The following is an 18902-nucleotide window of genomic DNA, read 5'->3' on the forward strand; positions in this document are numbered from 1 at the left end:
CATCCTCCATGCACTGGGCTGCGGCACATTGCACATTGGTAAATGGATTTTCTGCAACTTGGAACCAACATCCATATGTTGCCTATTTTAGGTACTTATGACAAGTACAAGTGATGTCCTGTAGTTCTGGCATTGCCACGCAGCCATCAAGGCTGGAGAAATGTATGCAGAAGCACATACACAGAGACGTGGCCATGGATGTCATAATAAGCATTACTGACATATTTTACTTTGGCTTGTGTCTAGGAGTCCTGGGATGTGGTTTTGGCTGTGTTTTTTGGAAGAGGCAAGCTGTGGAAAATCAGCACATGACCGTCAAGCTTTACGTTTGAAATGTTAGAAGTGAAGGTTTTAGCTGTCCTTTAAATGTTGTTTCACATTATGCAGCATGTGTGTGGTATGGACACTGCAGCCGTACAATGAAGCCAAGGGAACATCTGGTTCACACATTTCCCTTCAGTATAAAGAATACTTTTACATTCGCAGAAAATGAAATTTGGGTAATTGCACTTTGTCAGAAGGAATTGGTCTATACTTTTAACATAAGATATTAAATGTAAAACACATCAATAGTTTGTATCATTTTATAACCCATTATACAATGTCTACAAAGCAGAACTCACTAGTGATAAGCCCTGACTTTGTACCCATAAGGTATCCACTTTCTTGTTTCTTGAGGCAGAGGAGAGATCACTGCAGCCAGAAAACTATCTACCGAGGAATAAAGAAATTGGCGATTGATACCCATTCCGCTATCGGGGCAGTCAGTAGACCACCATACATTCAGTGGTAAACTGGTGAATGGGAGGATTCAGCTGACACATCTAATATCTACGCCTAACTTAAAAGGTTTTGGACTGAAATACTTTTTAACATAGAAAATAACAGTGATCGCCTTAGTTTTGGGTTTTACTATAAACCTATGATAGAGAAAATGTTTAGCAAATGATTCCAAATGATTTTTCTACTTTGCATTTACAACAGCTGCTTCCGAGGGACCCACCTGCAGGGTGAGGGGGCAGCCAAGGATATTTTACAGTGGGAAGAAAAGTAAAAGGACATTTGTTTGCAACAGGAAATGGACGCAGAAAGTATGCAATAAACAGAATTGTTCTCTACTTAGATGAGAACGATTACCAGATGAGATCCTGCTCCTGAGGTAGTGGGGATGGAGAAGTGACTGGTCGCAGCTGTATACTGAAGTCATTGCTTCTTAGCATTCTACTAAAAGGTCTGCAGACAATAAAATGCTGTCTATTATCCCACATAAACTCGCCGTATGACAGTGGTTTACATTACAAGTATTCATGCACTGAATGTAAATGTATTCTCAAGGAACTAATATTTATGTCACTCACGCCAAACACAAGTTCACTTAAATATAATATAAACCTGATCAGATTGCTTCTAGAGATTGCACTTATATTGAGAATGGAGCTCCATAAAGTGGTGGCTGGAGGGCTTCAGTATGGCCACCACCAAGCAGTGTCCTTATAGAAATGAATGGGAGCACACCGCGCATGACCAGCCACCACTCCCGTTCACTTCTATGAGCCCAATGGAAACAGCCGAGCCAGCGCTTGGCTTGTTTCAGAGGCCCCATAGAAATGATTGGAGGGTGGCTGCGCATGTGCAGTGCGGCCTCGACCACTTCTGAGGATCCGTTCTTGAAATAGGTGCGGGTCCCAGCGGTGGGACCCACACCTATCAGAAAATGGGGGCACATTTTCTGAGATGAGACAACTTCTTTAAAGAAGCACTCACAAGAATTTTTTTCCTGTTTATAATTCACATGGGGCGAATAGCTGTGCTATTAACAATCCTACCGAGTGCTTTACTTCTGAATTACCAGCTCCACTAGGGTCCTTCCATTGTATCTTAAGACCACTGTTCTGACTTTCCGAATCATACAGGTTCTTCTGGTTGGACTGGTCAATGAGACTCTCATAGCAAAGCATAGCATAAGAAGTCTACCCGTGTATAGTCTGAATGCAGGTCACATGTTACAATGGAAACCGGAGCTGATAATTCAGTCATAAAGAGTTTGGATTTTTAGCTGAACATCGTTTTTACCCCATGTGAATTACAAATGGAGGAAAAAAATAAAAATATTCCGAGAGACTTCTTTGAATTAAGTCATGCCATACTTCCTTACTGAAAAGAGTTGACTTCTAGGTACTTACTGCACTGACGGTTGAAAAGTGGTTGGGAACAAGTCTGGGTGAGGTCAGGACCCCCTGGACTGGTAAATGCAAATACTGGTCCAGTGCATGGTGAAGAAGGGCTGGAGAAGAACCAACTGCTCCTACTGGAAATGATCTCTTTCTCCACAGGACCACTGTGACCTGTGTGCAGTCTACAAGCTACTACACAACCTTTCATCCAGTGCAAACAGCAATTTAAAGCTATCAAATCTAGCCAGTAATGTAGCAATACATCCCTGTTTTAACTTAAGCAGGCAAATTTGACCATTAGTATTCTGGAAAAGCTTGGTCACAACTGTGATAGTTGCCATATTAGTGGTGACCCATCTCGTAATAGAGCTGTTAAGTATTTAACAGAAGGAGAGAGCTTATTACCAGAAGTGATTTTTATCTATTTTCCTGGGTAAAATTGCACATACATTTAAATTTCTGCAGAATATTCAGAAATTCAATAGAAAAAGCCTAAGCATTCATTTGGGTTAGATATGGGTCAGGTTTGATGCTCCTCCATTTCCCATAAATGTGATATTATAACTTCCATGCCTTATAATATTAATAAATTCAGTGCTTGCATGGAATAGCAGCAATCCCACAAGACTACTGTAACTAATGATAACTCTGCCCCTTAGTCATCTACAGTAAATTATAAATGCATGTATTATTAGATTAACAAGGTGTTTCCCACAGGGACATGCCTGATCTTAGTCTTCCACCATAATAACATGCATTCAGGACCATCCATAATAAGCAAATAATTGGGAACGAACAAGTACATGAATCTGAGCTGGCTAGATGAGTCTGGGCAGAAGATTTATGAGGCATTTTGCAGTAATATTACCTGTGATTCGCTTGTAATCAATGGTATAAATATAAGAAAAAGCATTACCATATGTTATCCTGCAAATGCCTAATCATACTGGCTGAGTCAGCGTTTATGATATAGCTAGGCAAGTAATGAACATGGTCGGGTTTGTTACCCATATGAGTTCCAGTGCTCGGTTTATGAGTAGAATAAATTGAAACTAGAGAGAAAAGATAATCATATAATCAAGTGAACATAGGCCTTTATGTATTTTCCATGTACACATATATTATCTTTTCTATGAAATGTGAAAATGTAAATGATAAAAGTGTAAAACCGAAATAATGTATCAAAAATAATACTTTCTCATTTGCAGGCCATTTTCCTTTAATTAAATAAAGGTAAAAATAAAGCACTAGAAATGCCTTCACTTAACGATGTTCTCGACTTTGGACAGTCACTATTTGTCAGAAGGGTCCCTGGACAATAAGCAAATCAGAGTTCTTCCCTGCTGAGACCCCCCACAATCATTTCTAATCTGTGACCTGGCACCTGGCAGTATGTTCAATTTCCCTGCAGCACCACCACAGGAGAATTTAAGTATTACACAGTGCCCACTCTAATCAGGACAGGACAAGACCTTCCTGAGAGATGCTCTTTGTAACTGCTCTCCACTGTGGTCATAAGATAAAGATCGTGAACAGAGAACTCAGAATCCTCTAATAGGGTGTATGGAAATAGTCTCCAGAGCCATATGCATGGCGTCTGAACAGAGCCTCTGTGGTACTGTGCTATAGATACCATATTACAAAGATATTCTCCCCTAGAAGCAATGTTGCTGCTACATAGTACTACATTCTGTGGAACTCTGGTCATCTGGCATGAATATTGAGCGTTTCTGGTTTTTAATGTAGTTTCTGCTGCTAGTGAATGGAAATAAGTTATTTAGGGTCATATGAGTGTATATGGGCTGTAAATACACTACTGGAAAAGGAAAAAAGGACACCTGGAACACTTCATGTTATTATGATTGACAAAGTATGAACTGCTAGTGGTGGTCAGTCAATGATCATACAACCAAGGTGGTGCACAGGGGCGTAACTACCATAGCAGCAGACCATGCGACTGCTATGGGGCCCAGGGCAAGACAGGGCCCGGTTGGGATTATCTCCTCTTATACTGGGGTGAAAACTTGGTCAGGACTTTGCTCTCTAAAGAAACAACTATTAACAAATAAAGCAGTGGAAAAAATGGCCCAAGGGTCACTGAAAGGGGCTTAGGCAGAAACTCTTCTGTCCTGTGTGGGGCGCCTGGTTTGATCCTTGCTATGGGGCCCTTACTTGTCTATGTACGCCACTGGTGGTGCACCCTTTATTTTGGGTTCTGCAGTAGGGTATATGTTGAGGCAGGGTCACATTAAGACCACTTTCACACAGTTAGTATTTGGTCAATGTTTGATCAGTGATTGTGGGCCAAAATCAGGAATGGAGGCTACACAGAGATAAGGTATGATGGAAAGATTTTCACCTGTTCTGTGTTTTTGGCCTGCACATGCTATTGCTTCACAATCACTGATCATTGGAAATCACAAACATTTATTGTGTGAAAGTGGCCTAATATTGGATGGCCTCTCCCCTTGCTGCAATACAGGTTGTCACTCTGGCATGGTAATGGTTATCCATGTGCTGGGTATCCTCCTGTGGTATGTCATTCCAAGCTCTATTAACTTGGACCCATAGTTCAGCCAAGGTAGTTTCGGCTGCTGTGCATGGTAGACCATTCACCCCATCCAGTTCCAGATAGCTCGATGGGGAGAGATCTGCTAATTTTGCTGGCCAGGGGAGCTGCCAGATACTCTGAATGACATGTTGTGTAGCATGCCTCCTGAGTTAAAAAAAAGTCAGCAGGACTGGTTCCACAATGTTCTGGAGATACAAAAGGCTGGTCAATGTTCCTTCCACTAATACCAAACTGGAATGGTCATAGTAGCTAATGGAGCACTGCACCATGAAGCCTTTTGGTCCTATGTGTCTCTGCACTATGCATAATGGGAGTAGGTGCTCTCCAGCCTTCCGAAAAACTCTAATGCAGCCATCATTAGTACCAAAGCAGGACCTGCTTTCATCACTGAACACTATTGTGTGACACTGATGGCTGCATCAGAAAGCTCTATGGGCAGGATATGTGAATACTAATAAATGTACTGTACAGGGAGTGCAGAATTATTAGGCAAATGAGTATTTTGACCACATCATCCTCTTTATGCATGTTGTCTTACTCCAAGCTGTATAGGCTCGAAAGCCTACTACCAATTAAGCATATTAGGTGATGTGCATCTCTGTAATGAGAAGGGGTGTGGTCTAATGACATCAACACCCTATATCAGGTGTGCATAATTATTAGGCAACTTCCTTTCCTTTGGCAAAATGGGTCAAAAGAAGGACTTGACAGGCTCAGAAAAGTCAAAAATAGTGAGATTTCTTGCAGAGGGATGCAGCACTCTTAAAATTGCAAAGCTTCTGAAGCGTGATCATCGAACAATCAAGCGTTTCATTCAAAATAGTCAACAGGGTCGCAAGAAGCGTGTGGAAAAACCAAGGCGCAAAATAACTGCCCATGAACTGAGAAAAGTCAAGCGTGCAGCTGCCAAGATGCCACTTGCCACCAGTTTGGCCATATTTCAGAGCTGCAACATCACTGGAGTGCCCAAAAGCACAAGGTGTGCAATACTCAGAGACATGGCCAAGGTAAGAAAGGCTGAAAGACGACCACCACTGAACAAGACACACAAGCTGAAACGTCAAGACTGGGCCAAGAAATATCTCAAGACTGATTTTTTTAAGGTTTTATGGACTGATGAAATGAGAGTGAGTCTTGATGGGCCAGATGGATGGGCCCGTGGCTGGATTGGTAAAGGGCAGAGAGCTCCAGTCCGACTCAGACGCCAGCAAGGTGGAGGTGGAGTACTGGTTTGGGCTGGTATCATCAAAGATGAGCTTGTGGGGCCTTTTCGGGTTGAGGATGGAGTCAAGCTCAACTCCCAGTCCTACTGCCAGTTTCTGGAAGACACCTTCTTCAAGCAGTGGTACAGGAAGAAGTCTGCATCCTTCAAGAAAAACATGATTTTCATGCAGGACAATGCTCCATCACACGCGTCCAAGTACTCCACAGCGTGGCTGGCAAGAAAGGGTATAAAAGAAGAAAATCTAATGACATGGCCTCCTTGTTCACCTGATCTGAACCCCATTGAGAACCTGTGGTCCATCATCAAATGTGAGATTTACAAGGAGGGAAAACAGTACACCTCTCTGAACAGTGTCTGGGAGGCTGTGGTTGCTGCTGCACGCAATGTTGATGGTGAACAGATCAAAACACTGACAGAATCCATGGATGGCAGGCTTTTGAGTGTCCTTGCAAAGAAAGGTGGCTATATTGGTCACTGATTTGTTTTTGTTTTGTTTTTGAATGTCAGAAATGTATATTTGTGAATGTTGAGATGTTATATTGGTTTCACTGGTAAAAAGAAATAATTGAAATGGGTATATATTTGTTTTTTGTTAAGTTGCCTAATAATTATGCACAGTAATAGTCACCTGCACACACAGATATCCCCCTAAAATAGCTAAAACTAAAAACAAACTAAAAACTACTTCCAAAAATATTCAGCTTTGATATTAATGAGTTTTCTGGGTTCATTGAGAACATGGTTGTTGTTCAATAATAAAATTAATCCTCAAAAATACAACTTGCCTAATAATTCTGCACTCCCTGTATATACAACATAGTGAACAATGAATAACCACTAGGTCTCATCTATATTAGTTACACATTGTTGAAAAGAGAAAGGATCATATGTATAATAGTCCACCTGGGTTGTTATTACTGGACGCCACAAATCTGTAGGATATGTAACTGCAGGGTGTAGTTTTAGAACTAAAATGTGAAAATAATCATTAACCTCTGTAATTCAATAGTTTTTTTTATTAGCCGAGGCCAGACACAGGAAGACATGGACACATACTCACAAGACTGGGCTTAATGTTCTTTTTCTTTCGGACATTAATTTAGAACAGTACTGTTTTATTATTATTTCTTAAAAATTTTAAAATTTAACATTTTTAAAGTTGAAAATAAAAGAGAAAAAGTATTTTTCTCATATTCATGACTATACATTATGGGGCACATTTATATAGACTGGCGTGTTTTCCTACACATAAACCAGGTGTAGAAAATGGTAAATGAGACAGACCTGCCGGTTGGTCCCCTTCCCCGCTCATCACAAGCCACAATCCCTTTTTAGGCCTGTCGTGAGTGGGGAAAAGTTGCAGATTTCGGTGCAAAAGACCTTTGCACCGCAATCTACACCAGAAATATGCCTAATATAAGTGTATTTTTGTTTCATAAATGACCTCCAATGTATTACGTTTTAGGTCTACACAGCAAGCATAAAGTGGTCAGTTGATATGTACATGAAGCAACACAGTAACATGAATGTTGTTGTATGTTCTTCCCAATATTTTAGTCTACAATACAGACCTCCAGGTCAGTTGTGAAATTCATACAGAAAATATTTCACACCATGTGTAAAAGTCACTACTAACACACACTTCCTGGAATTCAAAGCTGTCTCAGAAGTATCCATTCATCTCTTAGCCCAGTCTTCCTACAGCACAGCCTTTTTCTTCCTGCCCCCACCCATGCTTGACAAACGGATGCGAGTGACCTTCCAGGAAATGCCAATTAGGAAAGTCTAACCTTCTCTCTTACATATCCTCCAAGGATACTCCAAGACACCGATGATAATATTCAGCAAGAGTGATATAGAATCAATATAGCATGAGCTGCAGCAGTTCATCCACGTCTACCGCAGACCTCACAACTGTCCTTGTCAATACTCTCAATGCTAGTTTGGGTGGTTTTCATATGACAGGAAACCATTCTTCAGCTGAATTTCGGTCCCATCTAACTATGTGTCTGCCTTGCTGAGAAATTAGCTTTTAACCAATATGCAAATGAACCGTTAGTGAGGTGTCCTTGCACCTCGTTGAACCCAAAGGTTCCAGTCGCTCTCTTGCATGCACTCCCACCACTTGGACTGACAAGGCCAGGTAGTGAAGATGTAATCACGCCTGGCGCCAAGGTCTCCTAAAGTCTTGCAACTTTAGTGTTTGGACCAGGCGCAGTACTGTACAGAGCGCCCCAGCTGATAGATTCCGTACTGTGCCTGTGCAAAATACTTAAGCCAACGTGAAGGTGCGAGACTTCAGGAGAGTCAAAGTGGTGGGGGGGTGGCATGCAAGAGAGTGAGTGGAACCTCTGGATGTAACGAGGAGCAACGGCACTTCACTCGTTGCACCTAGGGGCTTATTTACATATTATTTAAAAGTGAATTACTCAGCAATGCAGGCACATGCGAGATGGGACCAATAACATTCAATTCAGCTGACAAGCGCAAATTTCTCAGTTCAGCTGGTTTTACTAAGATATATTTGGGGACGCAACACATTCCCTTTAATATTATATGCTGTAAAAAAAATAAGATGAGAAGATATATAATGTTGGTGAAAATGGCAGCAAATTAAGCATTCTGTGCTGTATGTATTATATATATATATATATATATATATATATATATAGAGAGAGAGAGAGAGAGAGAGAGAGAGAGAGAGACAGATAAAGGTCTACTTATTTACCTGTACGAGAAGTTCCAATTTCCTGTCATCTAGGAGGTGAACTTGACATCGCCGCCCCTCCGTCATCTGTAAATGGACAGAAAACTTGGTTATTTAAGAGTTCATAAAATCAACTGTGATCAAACAGTGTCAAATAATATGACTATTTAAAGCCTAAGGCCTTGTTCACACTTCTGTTGGAGACTCCTTCATATTTGATGGGAGTAATAGGGCAGCTCTTTTCTTTCCAACAGAATGATAGAGACCATGGCTGAACCTAACGGTCCCCATTATACGTCAGTGGTGTTTGTGAGGATGACAGATCCGGAACTCCATTATCTTCCATTTTCTGCTCCTATGATGTTTGAGCAGAGCCTAAGTGATCTCTGTAAAGCGTACTGCAGACTTGACAAAAGCAAGGCTAAACGAACGATAAACCAATTCATTTGCAGAACATCATTTATAGCAACGTATATAATTCACAGCGCAGGATCTGGCAGGGTGAACCATTACATAGTCCAGAGGATGATAAGGAGTATGACATGTTTCTTTTCCATGAACTGAAAGGCACAGTGCAATACATGTTACATGTATGTACTGTATGTGTATGTATATACAGTATATTCATACACACATGTATATACACACTCTGGTGTGATGCATTTGTTTCAATTATCTGCATGTAATAAAGTGAGTCATGAAATATGAATGAGTGTTCTTGCATAACTCAGTTGTTGTGCTGTGTGTGCCTTATTACACACTAGTATATACTGTATTATTAAGAGTTTTCTCTTTACCTGTTGGTACACAGTTTCTATCGGTGCTTAAAGAGTGCTTCCATCTGTTTTAGTAACTACTTATATTACCCATGCCATAACAGAATATATCTCTAAGTTCTGCTATTCCTCTAAAATTCCAACTAGAAGCCTATGAATAAATTGCCAAGAGATGGGGAAAAAAGGTCCAGTTGGGTGTCAAGGGAGGGGGGGTGTCCCTACACATTCTGCCACTGGCAGCACTGACTGGATAGTGTCAGACGGTGCAGTGACAGCCCCCCAACTGGTAACACCCAGTAGGACTTATTGGCACGTCAGTCATTTATGAGAGAAATTTCTGCAATTGTGATCATCACACAGAGAATTGGCTAGATGAGATAGATTTGAACCAACTAACTGTATTGGATGTATACTAGCTGAAGAAGCAGGGCTACATACAGAGCTGTATCAATTCACTGACAGAAAGCAGAGAACTTGAAAAAGATGAGGAAACAAAATCAAACACAGTTATGTGACTGTTCGTATGATTATTACTATATATAATTGTCACGAGTGAGGAAAGTAGAGAGGAAGTGCACCCCCCTGACTGCCACCCTCAACTCTGTCCCTGTCTACTTACACTACCCGCCCTAGGCGACGGGGCGCAACTGGGCGGCGGTCCCTGACCTATGTAAGTGCAGAGTAGAGAGGACAGAAACAGAGAGGGAAACGGACAGCTGAGGCAGAGAACGGCACACGTGTGCCGTATCCAGACGGATGGACAGGGAAGTAAACAAGACGGAGGTACCCTCTGATGGAGAAGGCAAAGGGGGGTCAACTAGCCGAGGTCAGTCCGGGAGGTCACGTAAGTACAAAGGGGAAAGAGAATGAGCCGAGGTCAAATCCGAGAGGTAGAAACAGTACTAAGGGAGCAGGCAGTAGCGAGGTCAGAAGACGGACAGAGGTCAAATCCAAGAGGTCAAACAAGGTAGTAACGGAGGGATATACACAGCCTAAGTGACGAAATCACAGGCAACCTGTGGCCAGCAGGTTGCATGTTTAAATAGTGGAGGAAAGGGATCATGTTAAGTGGCCAGTGTCACGTGACCCATCCCTCCTGCCTGTAGCCGAGCGCCTAGCTTGCCGCTCAGTCCCTCCTGGTTCCTATGGTGACGGGGAACGCCAACCGCTCCTACAGTAGGAGTGTGGCCCGGCGTACAGCATCCCCCGAAACCATGACAACGGAGACACGGGGAACCAGGAAGCGCAGCGAGCGTCCGGGCTGCAGTGAGATCGGGGAACGGAAGCCCGCCGCCTGCGTCTCATAACAATAATATTTTATTATACAATGAATAATCCCGATTTTTAAGCCCCAGCATCCCCTTTGACTACAGACAGAAGTGTTGCTAGGTCTTCCCTCACTCGGGGCACAGATTCAATCTGCTGCCCCAGTCCTGTATCTAAATGGCCACAGACAGAGTGGCTTGTTGGCACCTCAACACCTGGGGTACATGCCCCACCTGTTCTCCTCCCATTGATGCCTATGCTACAGGTCTTGTGAACAGCTTGTCAGTCTGACTTTGGGGCTGCTGGAATATGTCTGCACTCCACGCATAAAGCAGTAACAGTATAGAAATCTGAGGCCTAGCTTCATCTGGATGCCACAGATCTGCTCCTACTCCAATGTTTCTCACCAGAGGAAAGTAGTCTTTGGCTATGCGTTCCATATTATAAGTTCAACATATTAAAGGCCGCCTCATAAGACTGTACTGTAAAATGGGTATTTAACTTTACAATCCATAAAATCTTTTTGGGAAGCACAACAAGACAACAAAAGTAGGTGTAATTATTCAACAGCACCAACCCACAGGCACAGCACCACAGCAACAACAGCCGCCATGCAGCGCCACACAGTGTGAACAGGTTTTTAAATCTAACCTTTCCATGTGGTCTAAGGAACTACAAACTGGGACCTAGTAGGAGTTTATTAACCCTCCTGGCATAGTGAGTGGACCTATGCATTTTGATCAAAACATATACTAATGCCTCATGTATGTTATGTAGATTAGGTCTTGGTATACTATTATTTACCCTGAGAAGCGATATGAATTGTGCTGAGAAGCAATAATAGATCAATGCATAGCATGGGGATGTATAGAATTGTCATGGCAGGGCCCTGCACCCGCCTGATAAAGGCCACTTGGCTGCTATACCTCTTTCCCTGTCCCGTAGGGTACATGCATATGTGCCTCCCTGCTCTTATAGGGCCAGAATACCTATTCTGCATTTTCACTAGTCAATGGTTGGACATCTGTGGGTACTTAAGGTGCCTTTCCCCAGGGAGAGGTGCCTGAGCAATAGGTTTCCTAGTTCACTAGTAAACTAGTGAAGGTGTGCTATTCTGACCATCTGCCCATGTACTAAACCTCTGCCTGTGTTATTGACTCTGATCCCTGCTGGCTGTCTTGACCTTAGCATGCCTCTCGTATTGATCCATTGTTGCCTGCCTTGATCCCAGACTAGTCAGTTGGATGTGCATCTCACCAGATTCTCTGCCCCAATGGGTCAATTGGCAAGTACACCGGAACTATCCCAAGACGTAGTGGCCTGATGGCTTACCTGCAGAAAAGACCAGATCTGTACAGCAGTTAAAGGGTGAAACCCGAGGACTGCCAGGATAACTCTCTTAGGGATAGCCCAAAGCTAAACCGGTTAGTTGGCTACAGTAGTTCTACACCCAATGCCCTTTACAACAAAATTCAATGCAATTAAAATTGGATGCACTTTACAAATTGCTAAAATCAAAGTCTAATAGGCTTCACCTTTAGTTGTATGTAAGCTTTGTCCTAAGTCAGCATGTCCTATCAAATGTCTAACATAAATGGATAGTAAAATGGAAAAAATAACACAATACCAAAGTAAAATATTAATGGAGACCCTCTCCTAGTATGCTGGTACCTAGTATGTCGAGTGTTTGTCTAAGAATGGCTAACACAGATAGCACTTTTTTGGATTCTTTGACATAATCAGGTGTTGGGATCTGGTGCACACCTGCCTTGAGAGAATTGGGAGCGTAATACTATGGTGCATCTGTGGGTCCAGTAGCTAAAGTATGGCTTGTCTCTATTGCTGAGCACAAGTTAAGTAACTACAAGTACAGTATGCCTCATTTACAATATATGACGTGTTAAGTGTATACAGCGGCTTCCTGATTAGGAGCCCTAGAAGAACAAGCTGAAAGCTACATCCAGATAGCTTTGGAGGACCACAAGTGTTCACCTAAAATGGTGAGTGGCTATTACAACAGGCACACTGAAATACCTTGTTTTCCCATGCAGCATCAGCAGTCAGGGAAAACAATCAAATGGCCTAGATACTGTGAGACCCCCTTCGAGCAGCTGCTGGCAGGGGGACATGCAATTTGAGTTGTTGTCCCAGCTGGATAACTCTCCTTAAATCACAGATATTTTCTATGTACCAATTTCTGGAAATCAGTCTGGTAATCACATGGAAAGAAATACCACCAAGTACAATTATCATTCACGGAGAAACAAATGTCACCTCTGCCTTCTACCGGGAATGAGGTCAATGCAGAATTCTATCCAGTTCTCTGCTGAGCAGAGACTATCTGTTGGTGGAGCACAGGACTGACTCAGTTGTTGGCTCTGGCTTTAGAAAGTTGCTGCTCTGTTGGATTTGACTACATTATTGTGCAGTGATATTGCACATGTTGACAGATCCGGGTATATCCTACTAAGTATTTCAATTTAAAGGGGGAACAGAATGAAAAAAAACAGTCATTTCTAGCACACACAAATTCTTTTCAAATATGTCTCATTATCTGAATGAAACAATAGGTTCAATAAGATGAAGCAGTGCTCTGCCCCTATGGTGACATCTTCCCAAGTGGCACGTCACTGCTGTGTTATCTGCTGCATGGGGACATGTCACTACAGAGGCCAGTCATTGGCTGTGGCATCCCACATGACTCTGTCCATACCCTGGCTGGAAGTAAACAGGCCAGGGGCTGGAAGATTGCCGAATGAAAAACCCCTTTGGGATATAGGAGGTGGTACAAATTTGGTATACAGGAGAAGATGTAGCAATAGGGATACAAGAACTTATACAATGTTGTACACGAAATGATGAAATATTGGTATACAGGAGGTGATTTTATATTAGGAGTAACAAGCATTGGAGCTAAAACAAATTAAAGGGGTTATGCAGTATGATGATATTGATGACTTAACCTCAGGATAGATCATCAATATCAGATTTGGTCAAACTAATCAACTGTTTGAAGAGGGTTAGGACCCCCAATGATCTCATATTGATGACTCATCCTGAGGACAGGTCATCAATATCATCACACTGCACAACCCCTTTAAATACTTTTTTGTTTAGTTTAAGATTTAGTATTGAAAGGTCTTTTTTTGAAATTACCTGTCCACTACTGTGTGGTGCTGAATGCTTTTCTTTATTGAATTGTATTTATAATATTATTGTTATAAACAAATTATTTTTGGATAACCAACGTTTTATTATATTCAATGGTCATAAAGTTGGCTAGCCTGTATGAATTACATTCCATTAAAAAATACAGTTTGCAATGTGTAGATGGGATTTCCTGTGTTGTGTGCATGACTACATTCAAAAAGTATGGACTACACTTCCGTCCGCATGTGAAATATCTGATTGTGCCTCCATATGATTCAACACTTAGGAATGTGGTCTATAACCCATGTGACCCAGAGACAGGGGAAATATACAATGCAAATTATAGCATTACATTTCTAAAAATGCCTTCAACATGTTGAATGAATCAATAGTTATTTGAAGGGTACTTATATTTTATATACATCTGATGTACTGAACAGGATTGTCAAAATGTAGGGGCAAAGATCTCTGTTCATACACCTGCATGTATTATCTACTGAATATTTTATATAGCATCAACCTATTCAGAGAAACAATTCATCCTCAGTGATTCCAGCTCTAATTTCCATATAGCAGCCATACAAACAAAAGTCCATTTTATAGGAAGAACCATATGTATTGAGAACTGAAGAAACTCACACAAACGCAAGAGAATATACGAATGTCATACAGTTGTTGCCTTGGTTGGGTTCAAAATCTGCATAAACCAGTATGAACCACTGTGGCACCATGACCCGGGCATTCTACACTGAGAATGTCATTTGCAATTGATGGAAAACAGAAAATAACCATTAACCAGGCATATCATTCACAACTTGGATGGGCATACCCCAGAGAATTTGGGAAAAACCTTTATCTTTCCTCTTTGGGACACGCAACAATGTGATGTTTAAGAACTGTCATGATTCATAAAGAAAGCCTGTGTAGATATTCCAAAGAAATTATCAAGAGCACAAATACATCACTGTGCTATGTACATTTCATCACTAAGTCGACTTTCTATGTACGGCTTCATCAGTATTAAAGAGGACAATGTACAGAGAATCAGATACTGACATTTTATTTACTTATAGGTGTCAAATTACTTAGTAACACTACCAAAATGTAAATTGGATTCACTTCTCCAAGACAGACCACCATTGATTTACCAATAAACTTACACATGCATACAGGTTTATAACACAAGTATAGGCACATGCAATTAGATTTTTACTATGCATCTTGTCCTGGAAATGAAATTGAGGACAGCATCATCTGTAATCTACAGTTAATTGAACCTCAAAATCAAAGGATATTAGCGCACTGACTCTGAAGGAAATGGGGAGGCAGCTGTAATTTCAATAAACGCGTATCTTTTTCTCCATGAGGAATACTCCGGTTAGTGGGTACTCCAGTTTTCTCCCACACTCCAAAGACATACTGATAGGGACCTTAGATTGTGAGCCCCTATAAGTGCGTAACATAAATAAATAAATTTGCCTCTCAGTGAAGAGACTTTGAGGCAAGATAAAATTAAAATCCAGTGACAGGTTTATAACTTGGGCTTGGTTACTACCAGAACTATTTTCCTTTTTTCCATATTGAATTTGTCTGACAGACATTTGTTGGGACACATTATCAACACAGATATCTCCTGACTACATCAGACATCATGCTTGAAGCAATATGCCACCTAAAGCTAATGACATCATACACAAAGCAAGAATCCAACAATATTAGCAATTTAGCAGTAAAATACCAAGATCAGACACAGTTCTGGAAGACCCAGACCTTCTGATAACATGTGTGTGCTCTATCAAGGAAAGAAACATTTCACCTTTCTAGATAGTTCACAGACACATAATACCTAAGATAGTCATGACTCAATAGACCTTTTTCTCTGGAGACCTCAAACTTTTCACCTATTGGGAGTATGGTCTACATTTCTTGGTATGTGTAAATATTGCCTCATCTAATGTGAAAGATCTAAAATATTCCAAAACCCATAGGTCTTATAAGACTATAACAATATGATAAAGACTTTAACTAACTTCTGAAGAAAGGTTACAGTAACACCAGCTCTGAGTGTTCAAAACATAGATCTAAGTATATTGTACAAACTCAAAATACTTTTTTTCTATGGTGAAAACCTGAGGTTTCTCACATATTATTGGTCTCTGCTAGACTAATGCATTTCACAATGAAAAGCCACATCAACTCTATGCAATATCTTAAAGGGGATCTGTCATGGAAGTACATTATGTCCTCATGTGGACTGTGGTTCAGGAGCTCCAGCTTCCACTGTCAATCCCAGCTTGGGTCTGGTAAAAAGAGCAAGCATGCCTAGAAGCACTCTAACAAAAAGACCAGGCTTACATAAGAGTTTGTCTTTTGCATGCCTGGACTATATTCTCTCTACTTGTGCTATTTTTGAAATTTGTAGCAAAAGTAACAAAAGAATATTTCTTCAAATCTGTTCTCCATTGGAGGTTCCGTTTGGCAATAAAAAGGCTTTTCTGGAAAGCCTGGGTAGACACATTACTACAGCCTGTAGGAACCAGTTAGAAGCTTCTAAAAACCAATGAGTTTTCTAGTAACCAAGCAATAGAAATCTTTCATCAATAGGGAACAACCCAAAGAGTTAGGCATCAACTTGTTCTGAAGACAGATGTCCCCATGTTGGAATGGTATTGAAATCTTCTAGTCATCAGAAGTAGTTGACATATTCCTACACATAGGCCAATATTTGGCTGAACTGCTGAATCTGAACAGAAAATTGTGTGACATATGGCCATATTAAGGCTGCATTCCCAAAAATTTTTTTAGAGATCTGTTCCTCTATATGTCCATTATCATTAAAATTGGAAATGCAACTAGCGCGAGGAAAAAGTGAAATATATCCTTCAGTAAGTAACTTTTTGGGGGTGGTTTTCCTTCTGTCTTCCGCTCAGATTTCTTTTTTGATGAAAAAAAACAACATGTTGGCATGCGATTCTCTGAAACACAGCAAATGCTAACAAAAATCACTAGCTGTAAAAACTCAATCATACTTCTGACAACAAAGTAAGGCCTCATCATGTGGATTGGATGCTGGCCCATTCATTTCAATGGGGCCACAAAAAATCCGGACATCACTGTGTGCTGTCTGCATCTGTATCTCCGCATATTCGTCACGCAAAAAAGTAGAAAATGTCCTATTCTTGTTTGTTTTGTGGACAAGACAATGGGAAATTGAGGAGGCATGCGGCCAGTATCCGTATTTTGAAGATCTGCGGTATGCGGACCTCAAAATAGGTCGGGTTCATGAGACCTAATAAGTAAAAGGTCAAAGACAACAATAATAATAAGCTTTACAATGTTTCACCTTGAGCATAGGCCTATAGACTTTCCCACCAACTCATGTAGCTCTAGGATACATATAACGGTCCAACAAGCCAGGATGACACAGCTAAAGAGAAACCTGCCACATAAAGAACAAGGAAGCAAACAGAAATGTTCTTCTATGGGCTTTACAACTGTACACTCTATAAATGACTAATGTAAGCAGAAATGATTTAAGGCCTTGGTAAATTTATATAGCGTACATAAGGTTTATTAATTGTGTTTTGACACCTTATCCTGCTGGTGTCAATCACAGCTGCCATTCGCTCTCCTCTATGCACAACATGCTTGGTTTTTTGAAAGATTCCATTATTTGTTAAGATGGCTAAATAACTAAAATATGCAAAAATATGATTTTCAGTCTCAGCCACTACTCGTAAGGGCACTGTCTTCTACAATCGGCTGGCATGGTCCACTTTACACATATGTAGATATAGAAACACCTACTGAGAAGTCAAACATAGTCATTTTGTGATATTTTTCTAAATTAAATTCTGTGAAAATTTTCTATCAAATGCATATCTAGTTGTAGTTTCTACTAGACTTTATGTCAAAGGTAATGCTATGTCTTCATTAATGAGTAGAATTGAAGTCATGGAGTCTGCTGTCTGTAAAATTCAGAATGGCCACCAGGTATGAAACCTGACAAGGTGGACTATGCCTTGGATTTGTAATCTGCTTATAGAAGCATTAATTTCTACACAGCAACGAATGTATCGCCCATATTTTAGTAACTTGCAATCTGGCATATGGTTATATGTTAGCCAAGGTTCTGTAAGAATGACGGTAGACATCATCATGGCATCCAGGCTGAAGCCTCCTAACAGCCATAGAACATCACGATGATTCCATGTGGATGTAAATATGCAACTGGTTAATTAACACGTATGACCTGGTAACACTTTGCACGGTCTGTTAATGACATGTCAGCCGGTTGTAGCACTGGCATCATCATTGATATTCCATAGGAATATGGAAGTGAGTGAAAACTCTGTGTCAGGTGACTCCAGCGTCCACCATGACAGACTGAATGCAAAGCATGTGCAAATAATATTCATGAATTATTTACCAGCCAGATACTGGATGCAACATGAGCCTGTTCACACAACCTTTTACAATGAGCTAAAAGGTAAGGCTGCCTGTTTAAAAATGCAGCAGGAGATGACAGGGCAAGATGCCCGGCACCAACTGAATTTAACTCTTCGACGAGCACTTCCATTATTTTAGTCCCTTCCAGCTTCCCCTCTCTGCCACCATCCCCCTTAATAATTCCCATTGCAGCTTTTTCCCCTTCTCTTTTACTACCATTGAGAGAGTATTATAATGGAGGAGTGTCATGTTTCCTAGCTGTATGCTGTCTGGGTAGACTGCCTACATCACTGTGCATAGCACGAAATCCGCCAAGCCTATTTATAGAACTGAACGCCTCTAAAACCCTGTGACCATGGAAAAAGGTGAAACCGGTAATATTTTACTCTCTCTGGCAGTGAGCCCGCCAGCTGCAATGCAAACCGGCATTACCACCTTCCTCATCATCATCATCATGCAACTGGCATGCCTTCTAGAGTATGCCCGAATGAATAGCATCCTGTCCCCTGTGCCATCATCCACAAGTCTGTCTCTTTGCACTTACTAGACTTCAAAGTGCAATCTCCAGCTATGTCGCCTCTTT

The 18902-nt window shown here is 41.1% G+C and overlaps 1 protein-coding gene across 6 annotated transcripts in view; it reads right to left on the bottom strand.

The window, feature by feature from the left end:
* FRMD4A (FERM domain containing 4A) overlaps positions 1-18902 on the bottom strand; it is a 307366-nt gene that overhangs the window by 166698 nt on the left and 121766 nt on the right. For all 6 annotated transcript variants that reach the window (XM_044280099.1, XM_044280097.1, XM_044280098.1 and 3 more), the window contains exon 2: positions 8700-8765. In XM_044280099.1, the coding sequence (XP_044136034.1) occupies positions 8700-8765 (66 nt within the window). The remainder of the gene's footprint in view (positions 1-8699; positions 8766-18902) is intronic.

The sequence above is a fragment of the Bufo gargarizans genome, chromosome 2 (genome assembly GCF_014858855.1).
Source record: "Bufo gargarizans isolate SCDJY-AF-19 chromosome 2, ASM1485885v1, whole genome shotgun sequence".
NCBI classification, from domain to species: Eukaryota; Metazoa; Chordata; class Amphibia; order Anura; family Bufonidae; genus Bufo; species Bufo gargarizans.